The sequence below is a fragment of the Penaeus vannamei genome, chromosome 28 (genome assembly GCF_042767895.1).
Source record: "Penaeus vannamei isolate JL-2024 chromosome 28, ASM4276789v1, whole genome shotgun sequence".
Lineage (NCBI taxonomy): Eukaryota > Metazoa > Arthropoda > Malacostraca > Decapoda > Penaeidae > Penaeus > Penaeus vannamei.
Genome location: NC_091576.1, coordinates 16014013 through 16024012, shown reverse-complemented (window position 1 = coordinate 16024012; position 10000 = coordinate 16014013). Strand labels below are relative to the sequence as shown.

Genomic DNA, 10000 nt, shown 5'->3' with positions numbered 1-10000 from the left:
GAGAATGAAAAGTGGAAGAAAGAAACAAAAAGAATAAGTTTGGAAAAGGAGTTAAAGGAAAGTCGAGAGTCAGTGACAAGGGGATTTTTATTTATTTATTTTTCTCGCTGGTCTGTCTTCGTCCTTCCCTTGTCCCTTTCCTGTGTCGGTGTCCTTTCTCCTTCCTCCTATCCCCGTGTCCCTCTATCGTCATTTACCCTGCCTCACTTTTTTTCGTCTTTTTCCTTTCTCTCATTCACTCTCTCCTCTTCTCTTGGTCATCTCGCACCCTTCTTCCTCCACCTTCGACTCCCAAACTTTCTCCCCTTTTGCCTTCCCTTCCTTTCCTTTCCTTCCTCTCCCTTCCATTCTCTTCCCTTTCCCACTCTTCAGTTCCCTTCTTCTTTCCCACCCTTCAGTTCCCCTTCCTTCCCCTCTTCTCCCCTTCCTTCCCCATTCCTCCCCTCCCTTCCCCATTCCCCTCCTTTCCCCTCCCTTCCCCTCCCTTCCCCTCCCTTCCCATCCCCTCCATCTCCCTTTCCCTCCCTTCCCCTCCCTTCCCCTCCCCCAACTCCCTCAGGGCCATCGCATAAAAGAACGTTTATGGCGTGTTTCGTGTTGAATGCTGATGACGACGATGCCTTGCGGTGTTTCTGCTGCTGTCTCTGGTGCCACGTGCCTTGCATGGGGCGGGCCGAAGAAGAAGGGCGAGGGTGGGGGGGAGAGGGAGAGGGTGAGGGTGAGGGTGGGGGAGAGGGAGAGGAAGAAGGGTGAGGGAGAGGTTGGAGGAGGGAGAGGGAGGAAGAAGGGAAGAGGTGGGGGGAGAGGGAGGGAAGGGTAGAGGTGAGGGTGGGGGGGAGGAGGAGAGGAAGAAGGGTGAGGAGAAGTGAGGTTGGAGGAGGGAGAGGAGGAAGGGTGAGGAGTGAGGTTGGAGGAGGGAGAGAGGAAGAAGGGGTGAGGGGGGAGGAAGGAGAGGGTAGTAAGGGTGAGGGTAGGGGAGAGGGAGAGGAAGAAGGGTGAGGGTGAGGTTGAGGAGTGGGAGGGAGGAAGAAGGGTATAGGGTGGGGGAGGAGAGAGGAGAAGGGCAGGGGGGAGGAAGGGAGAGGGTAAGGGTGAGGGTAGTGGGGAGAGGGAGAGGAAGAAGGGGTGAGGCTGAGGTTGGAGGGAGGGAGAGAGGGAAGAAAGGGTGAGGGTGAGGTTGGAGGAGGGAGAGAGAAGGAAGGGTGAGGGGGAGGAAGGAGAGGGTAAGGGTGAGGGTGGGGGAGAGGGAGAGGAAGAAGGGTGAGGCTGAGGTTGGAGGAGGGAGAGAGGAAAGAAGGAGATGAAGGGTGGGGGAGGGAGAGAGGGAGAAGGGAGTGGAGGGTGGAGGAGGGAGAGAGAGGGAGAGGTGGTAAGGGTGAGGGTAGTGGGGAGAGGGAGAGGAAGGGTGAGGGTGAAGGTGGGGGAGAAGGAGAGGAAGAAGGGTGAGGGTGGGGGAGAGGGGGAGGGAGAGAGGAAGAAGAGGTGAGGAGGGTGGGGAGGGAGACAGGGCGGAGGAAGATGGGTGAGGGTGTGAGAGAGGGGGAGAGGGAGAAGAAGAAGGGTGAGGGGTGGGAGAGGAAGAAGAGGAAGAAGGGTGAGGGTAGGGGAGGGTGAGTGAAGGAGAGAGGGAAAGGAAGAAGGAGGAGGTAGCAGAGGAGAAAATGGAGAAAGAAGGGGGTGAAGGGGAGGCTGGGATGGCGAAGATGGTGGAAAGAGAGAGGAGGGGCGGGGAGTGGGATAGTTAATTATAAAGTTGCTTCATTGCACTGCCTGTATACCTGCCTCCCATTGCCCCCCCCTCTCTCTCTCTCTCTCCTCTCTCTCTCTCTCTCTCTCTCTCTCTCTCTCTCTCCCTCTCTCTCTCTCTCTCTCTCTCTCTCTCTCTCTCTCCCTCTCTCTCCCCTCTCTCTCCCCTCTCCCCCTCTCTCCCTCTCTCCCTCTCTCTCTCTCTCTCTCTCTCTCTCTCTCTCTCTCTCTCTCTCTCTCTCTCTCTCTCTCTCTCTCTCTCTCTCTCTCTCTCTCTCTCTCTCTCCCCCTCTCCTCCCTCCCTCCCTCCCTCCCTCCCTCTCTCTCCTCCCTCTCTCCCCTCCTCCCTCCCTCCCTCCCTCCCTTCCCGTTTTCATTTCTCCTCTTTCCCATTTTCTCCCTTCTCTCGTCCCTCTCGCTTCCTCTCCTATCTTCTCCTCTCCTCTCCCCTCTCCTCCCCTCCCCTTCCCTCTCCGCCGTCCTTCCCCATTCCCTTCCCCCTTCCCCTTCCCTTCCCTTCCCTTCCCTTCTTCCTCCTTCCTTCATTTCCCCCTCCTTCCTTCCCCTCCCCCTCCCTCCTTCCCTCCCCCCTTCCCTTCCCCCATCCCCTCCCCCTCCTTATAAGTGCCGACGATGGCATGGTGTTCGAGCGAGCGACTTGAACGAGCGCTTTCTTTACCAGCCATTTTGATAACTCTTCATTTACCTCGCTACCGAGAGAGAGAGGAGGGGGGAGGGAAAGGGAAGGGAAGGGAAGGGAAGGGAGGGGAAGGGAAGGGAAGGGAAGGGAGGGGAAGGGAAGGGAAGGGAAGGGGGGATGCGGTGGGTGGGAGGGAGGAGAGCATGAGGAAGGGAAGGGGTAATGGGGGGAGAGTGGGCTGGGGGTAGGAGAGGGAAGGGAGGGGGTGGAATAGAGACGGAGAGGGGAGTGGGTAGGGAAGAGGAGGAGGAGGGATTGAGGGAGGGAAGGAGAGAGAAAGGAAGAGGCGTACGTACCTGGCCTTCCCTTATTTTTTTATGTCTCGGTAGAAATTGGATTACTTTCGTACCTTTACCGGCAGGGAGAGGCAATGCAGGGAAAGAGGGGGAGGGAGATGAGAGATGGGCGAGGGAGGGAGGGAGGGAGGGAGAGAGGAAGGTGTGGAACAGGGCATGAAGGGAGTGGGGGAGGGGGGCAGGGAGAACAGGAGCGGGTAGTACTTGCAAGGGCGGGGTAAGGGAGGGAGTACAGCATGGTGCAGAAGGGAAGTTGCACGACAAATGCACAAGGGGAGAGCGCATGGCAGGGCGTGGAAGGGGAGATCACAAGGGGTGTATTTAACAGGAAAGGAAGGGAGAGAGGGAGAGGGAGAGATAAGGGAGGAATAGACGATGGAAGAGGAAGTGGATTAACAGACGAAAGAAAGAGATAAACGATAGAAAATAATATAACCAGGGTATTCCTTCCCTTCCGCTGACAGGGCTTTTGACCTCTCGTGACGTCATCAGCAGCCAGAGGACGATATGTATGTGTGTGCGTATGTGTGTGTGTGTCCGATTGCGTGCGTATGTGGCGCGCTGCATGCTTGATTGTGTTGCGGCAGCTTGGCCTGGGAAAGAGCGCTCCTTGGCTGCTATGTTTCGGAGGCGGGCGGATATTTGAGATAAGTTGTGATTAACCGGTTGACTGAGAGGAGCTGACTGGGCTGAGTGGTTGACTGGCAGTGAAATATACGAACGCGGTAACGGATGGAATATTAAAAAGCTTGCCGGAAAATAACAAGGAGTGATATGAACACTAAATATGACTGAACGTTCTAAGAAGGAGGAGAAAAAAAGCGAATCGTGTAAAAGGAAAATAAAGTACAGTCCCGGGAATCACTTTTTTTCCTTCTTTTTTTTCTTTTCCTCGTCCAAGGAGGCGCGGCTGGTGAGCGGACGGGCCGGGGCTTGTCTGTGCGTGTCGTGTGGCTTGTGCAGGCAAGAGACGGTCTGCTGCATCACCGTCTGCCCCTCCCCCTCCCCCCTTCTCTCCTCCCCCCCCTTTCTCCTCTCCTTCCCTCCTCTCACCCCCTTCCTTCTCTCCTCTCCCCCCTTCCTTCTCTCCTCCTCCCCTTCCTTCTCTCCTCTCCCCCTTTCCCGTCTCCTTCCCTCCTCATCTCCTCTCCTTCCCTCCTTCTCTCCTCTTCTCCCCCCCCCCCTTTCTCGTCTCCTTCCCCCCCTTCTCGCCTCTCTCCTCACCCCTCTCGGTCTTCTACTGCCTCCCTCTCCTCTCTCCTTCCCCTGTCCCTTCTCTTCTACTATTTTTCTTTCTTTCTTCGTTCTTCCCTTTTCCACTTTCTTCTCCCTTTGTTTCTCCTCTCCTGCTAGCCCCCATCCTCTCTCCCTTCCGCACTAGCTTCTGCTCCTCCTCTTCCTTCTCCCCTCTTTCCTCTCAATTCCCTTTCTCTTTATTTTCTCTTCCCTTTCCCCCCTCCTCACTCCATTCCCCTTTTCCCCTTCCCCTTCCCCTCCCCTTCCCTTCCCTTTCCCCTTGTGCCTCGTGGTTCCCGGGTCCCTATGACAACTATAACCTTGCTCAACAGATTTTGTTTAACCTTTTTTCTTTTGGATTTTTGGTCGAATTCTGTCAGTATGTTTCTCTCTCTCTATCTATCTATCTATTTATCTATCTATATGTGCATACATTTGTATATGAAGAAAAAAAATGTATATATATATATTTATTTAATATATAAACTGTATACTTATATTTTTATCTATGTACATAAATAGTTATGTATATATATATATATATATATATATATATACATATATATATATATATATATGTATATGTATATATATTAAATCATATACACCAATACACACACACACACACACACACACACACACACACACACACACACACACACACACACACACACACACACACACACACACACACACACACACACACACACACACACACACACGCACACACACACGCACACACACACACACACACACACACTCACTCACACACACACATATGTGTGTGTGTGTGTACACATACATACATATTCACATACATACTTACATATGTCCATGCATATATACACACATACATATATACACATACATACATGCATACATACATACATACATACATACATGCATACATGCATACATACATAGGCCTACCTTACAACTGTCCAAGTAATCCAACTTACCAATACGCACAAAAAAGTATTAGCTTCTCTCTATGTCTCTCACTTTCACTTTCTCTCTCCTTCAGCGTAAACATATACATGTAAACAATACACACACACACACACATACACACAGTACAAACATTTTTTTCTTCGAAGTTTTGCAAAGGAAACGGGTTCCGTGCGTTGCAAAAATGTCCTTGAGTGATATTGGTGGCGCCTTATCGCGGTGTTGTGTCGCTCCTGCCAAGCCACTGATTGTGTCTCGGTTCTGCTCTCCTGAGGGCGTTGTACGGGAGAAATGGGTACGGTTTAAGGGAGGGAGGGACGAAGGGAGAGAGGGAGAGGGTGGGCGGGGTGAAGAGGGAGAGGGTGGGCGGGGTGTAGAGGGAGAGAGGTGGTGGGTTGGATTAAGGGAGAGGGAGAGGGAGAGGGTAGATGGGGGAGGCATAGAGAAAACAAAGAGACGGAGGCATATGTGTGTGAGAGTGAGTGAGTGAGAGAGAGAGGGACATTGACAGAAACAGGAGAGAGTGAGAGAGTGAGTGTATGGGAGTATTGAATACTTATGTTTATTTGTTTGTTTTTATGTTTACATTCGAACACATGGACGATACTTTATTTGCGTGCGTATGCGAAGACATATAAACGGAACATGCAAACAAACGAAGAGGAAGAACAGAAAAAAAACTAAAGAACGAGAAAGAAAGAAAGAAAGAAAGAAAAATAAGCAAGGGGAACAGCTTTACAGCTCCCAACCTCAAGCTTTATGGACTATGGTAGCCAGTCGTGCTATGGAGAGCTAAGGAGACTATGACCGCGGGTGGCTGTCGCATCATCTTCATCACCATCGCGGAATCATATTCATGTCGATGCTCATTGGTGTCGTTGTTGCTCTTGTTGTCGTTGTTAAGGCTGATTGTGGCGGTGGTGTGGAGGGTGTTGGTCATAATGATGATGGAAAAAAATGGAAGTTAATGGAAATTATTATAATGGTAACAGTGATAATTGCAGTTTCTAGCATCATCACCACTAACCACCACTGGTATTGTTTTTATTGTAGTTCTGTTTCTTCGTTATCATCGTTTTCGTATCATCATCTCCATATTTTCTACTACCTCTCTCATTCTTTACCTTTTCCTCCTTCTCCTCTTCTTCCATTCTCCTTTCCCTCCTCCATCCTCTTTACCTTCATTCATCCATTGTTCCTTCTTTATTCTCCTGCTCCTCCTCCTCCTTTTCCTCCTCCTCCTCTTCCTCCTTTTCCTTCACCTCCTTGGCCTCCTTCTCCATCCTTTTCCTCCTCCTCTTCCTTCACCTCCTCCTCCTCCTCCTTCTCCTTCTCCTTCTCCTTCTCCTTCTGCATCCTCCTCCTCCTTACCTTCATTCATCCATTATTCCTTCTCCACCAATATACACCTCCCCCCACCCCCCTACCGCCGAGGATTGGATGGAGTGTCGAAAACGTTGAGGAGGACAACGTTAGGAAAGCTTGGCACGTGGTTGCAGTTGAGGAGAGGGGGTGCCTCGTAGTGTGTATTTTTTTTCCTTTTTCTTTCTCTCTTTTCTTTTTCTTTTTCTTTTTTCTTTGCCTTTTCTCTTTTTTGTTTTTTTTTTTTTCTTTCTCTTTCTCTCTGTCTCTCTGTTTCTGTTCTGTCTCTGTCTCTCTTTCTGTCTCCCTCTTTGTGTCTGTCTCTGTCTCTGTCTCTCTCTCTCTCTCTCTCTCTCTCTCTCTCTCTCTCTCTCTCTCTCTCTCTCTCTCTCTCTCTCTCTCTCTCTCTCTCCCTTCTCCTCCCCCCCTCTCACTCTCTCTCTCTCTCTCTGCTCTGCCTCTCTCTCACTCTCTCTCTCTCTCTCTCTCTCTCTCTCTCTCTCTCTCTCTCTCTCTCTCTCTCTCTCTCTCTCTCTCTCTCTCGGAACGGTCATGCCAGCGGCAGTTCCGGCCTCCTGGTATTAGGCAGGGAGAGGGGGTGGGACAGAGGTAGGGGTAGGGGGAGAGGGGAAGGAGACAGGGGTATGGTTAGGGGGAAGGAGAAGGGGAAGAAGGGGAAGGTGAGAGGGTGGAAATATTGAGAAGTTAATCTAGAGATCAGGAGTTCGTAGTTTGTGCAAGGGGGAGGGGGACAAGCGTAGGGGTTGGTTATAGGGGAAGGGGACAAGCGGGGGGGGGGGTAGGTCGATCCGAAGATAAGAGTTCGTATCTCAGGGAGTAGACGGGGGTGGAGGGGGTGGCGGGGAGGAGTTTGGGTAGGGGGGTGGCAGGTGGTGGTCGTAGGGAGTTGGGTCCATGTGCTGGTGTGTGTGTGCGTTTGTGTGTACGTGTGTCCCCCGCGTGCGTGCCTTGTACATCCGTTTGCGGGTGAATCATGTTAGAGCGAGTTGTCTCCTCTCTTCCGTGTCCTCTCTTCTTCTTCTTCATCTTCTCTATCGTTTTCTTTCTTCTTCTTCTTCTTCATCCTCAATATCTTGTTCTTGCTCTTCTTCTGACTATTCTCACTCCTCCTTTTCCTCCTCTTATTCCTCTTTCTCCTCCTCATCATCATCATCTTTCCATCCCCAATCTTCAGCCTCTTCTGGTTTCTTTTGTCTCATTATTATTTTCCCATCTTTTTATTTAAGTATCTCCTTTTTCCTCGTTCTTCGCTAACCTCAATTTTTCCTGCTTCGCTTTTTCCTTCTTCTCAAACTTCTTAGTTTTCCTTTCTTTTTTCACCTCGTATTTGCTCTCCTATTCTCTCTTCTCTTTTTCTCCTCTCCTCCCTATCCCCTCCCTATCTCCTCCCTATCCCCTCCCTATCCCCTCCCTATCCCCCCTGAACACCACGATGATGACCAGCTGGGGACCTCCACTAAGCAACCAGCGAACCTGAGTCGAGTTAGTGCGCGTTTACACGTGGTGCTGAGCGGACGTGTGGTGCGCGTCGCTCCTCGCTCGCTGGTGTGTGTGTGTTCGTGTGCGTATTTCTTCTCTCGGCCGTGTGCGCGTCGTGTCAGCAAACCTTTGTATCATGTGCACACTGTGCGAGAGGTGAGCCTCCGAACTTAAAGAATAGTTGGAGAGTGTTAAGTTTGTGATATTTATTATTTTTTATCGTAAGGGGGCGAAGGCGTCGTGCGATCGGGGAACTCCGCAGTTTTAGACTATACTAACTATCGATTGCAGGGGTTGTACGAGCTCACTGAACCCGCCCGCCACCCACAGCAGCCTAGCACGCGGTGGTGTTGTGTTCCTGCTTTTGCCGCCGCGTCGCTCCTGCTTGGTGGAGGCCCTTGTGCTTTCGCTGCGTGGGTGAGGTGTGAAGATGACGGGGTGGGAGGGTGGCAGGGGTTTGGTGTGGCCCAAAACCCCTTCGTCGCTAGGCCTTCCGGTGTGGCCTAACGGGGATGTGGGGTTGGATGAGCCTACCTTCAGCCTGGTTTGAGGCTTTTTCGTGCTGCCGGGGTCATTGGGGAGACCAGGGGCAGCTGGTGTTGCTGGGTCCTGCCGCCCAGGTGCAATCGCGGTACGCACGTTCGGGGAGAACTCCGGCGGCTGGCGAATGAGGTCTCGAAGAACAGTCATACTACCTAGTCCAGATTGTTGTGAAGGCATTATGCAAAAGTAATACATGCCATCCAGGACCTTGGCAGTGCCGTGCCAGTGGTGACTACGACAGCATCACCTGGGGGCTTGTAGCGGGTCGAGGACCTGTGGGTAGAAGATTATCATGCCACTGCTCCTCCGCCGCTACGCATGGGGGCCTGCGGGCGCTGGGGGAACGGCCTACGGCGAGGGCTCGGGGGACACGTTCTCAGAGCCATTGTCCGCTTGAATCTCTTTTTTATTATTGTTATTTATTTATTTATTTATTTATTTATTATTTTTTTTTTGCACGTTCATAAAGCTATCGCGATGGTTGTATCGGCAATTAAAATGTTTTTTTTGTATGCGTGTGTTTTTGTTCTTTAGTAAAAGTGTGTTTGCTCAACTGAAGCGGGGAACCTGTGGCATGAGGGCAAGTTCGCGTGTGCTTGAAGTCAACGTGGTGTCCGAACATGTCAGGATCATGTTTGGGCGGTTGGTCAGGAGCCGGGGTTGGTGTGGGGGTGGTGGCGTCGGTTTGGGTGGGGGGGGGGAGATGTTGGCAAATAGGAGGGAGGTGGAAGGGGCAAAGACACGGAGTTTCGAGTGAGGTAAGGAGGGTATTTAGAGGGTTTGGGCTCTGGGGTAGGGTGGATGCAAAGTGGCAAGGGGGGGGGGAGTGGGTAAGCACATTGTGAATAGGAAATGTTGTTTGTCTGTTTGTTTTTAACCTCTTCTTCCGAGAGAAGATGACTGAAAATAGGCGGCGAGAAGGAGGCGAAATAACATCGAAAGTGGCGCGAAGCGATTGAACAAAAGTAAAGATAGACCAAGCAATAAGAGAAAAGAAAACGAAACTGAGAAAACGAAGAATGAACTCAACAGAGGGAACGAGAGGGAGGGAAGGAAGGGAAGGCGAGAAAGAGTGCCGCGTGTGTGCGTGCGTGTGCATATTTTGTAAGCCCAAACTCGTAAGTAGTTGACCAAAAGGGTTAGTCTGTAGGATGGCGCAGCTCACGTAAGAGGAGGAAGGGGAGGAGGTTAAGGGCAAGGGGAGGGAGTAGAGGGAGAGAAGAGAGTAGAGGGAGGGAAGGGAGGTAGAAAGGGAGAAGTAACGTTGGTGGAGGGTAGAGCAAGCGGCAAGGGGAGGGACGGAAGGGAGGGAAGGGGAGGGGAAGGAGAGAAAAGGAGTGAAATGGAGAAGTAGCGTTAATGGAAGATAGAATGGGCGACAGAGGGAGGGAGTAAAGGGGTGGAAGGGAAGGGTAGAGAGGGAAAGGGAGAGAGGGGAGAGGAGAGGGGAAGGGAGAAGTGGCGGTGGTGGAAGATAGAACGAGTGGAAGGGTGGCATGGTACTGCCGGAGGGTAGGGGTAAGGGAGCTTAGGTAGGGTGGAGGGTAGGGGCCGAAAGAGCTTAGGTAGGGTGGAGGGTAGGTAGGGTAGGAGGAAGGGTAGTGATAGGGGAGAAGGTGGGGGGGTGGGGAGGGAGGGAAGGACAGGGAGGGCAAGGGGACTCAGGTGG

General features: G+C 51.7%; 1 protein-coding gene across 5 annotated transcripts in view; it reads left to right on the top strand.

Moving 5' to 3' along the window:
• Positions 1–10000, top strand: part of Pli (E3 ubiquitin-protein ligase pellino) — a 116082-nt gene that overhangs the window by 9925 nt on the left and 96157 nt on the right. Inside the window, exon 1 of one of the 5 annotated variants that reach the window (XM_070141327.1) lies at positions 7789–7854. The exons of 2 other annotated variants lie outside the window; for them this stretch is intronic. Coding sequence is in view for 1 of the 3 variants with exons in the window: in XM_070141325.1 (XP_069997426.1) it covers positions 7925–7944 (20 nt within the window). In the remaining 2 variants the exon portion in view is untranslated. Of the gene's footprint in view, positions 1–7788; positions 7945–10000 lie in introns of those variants that run through there. 2 more of the 5 variants (XM_070141326.1, XM_070141325.1) reach the window with 2 other exon arrangements.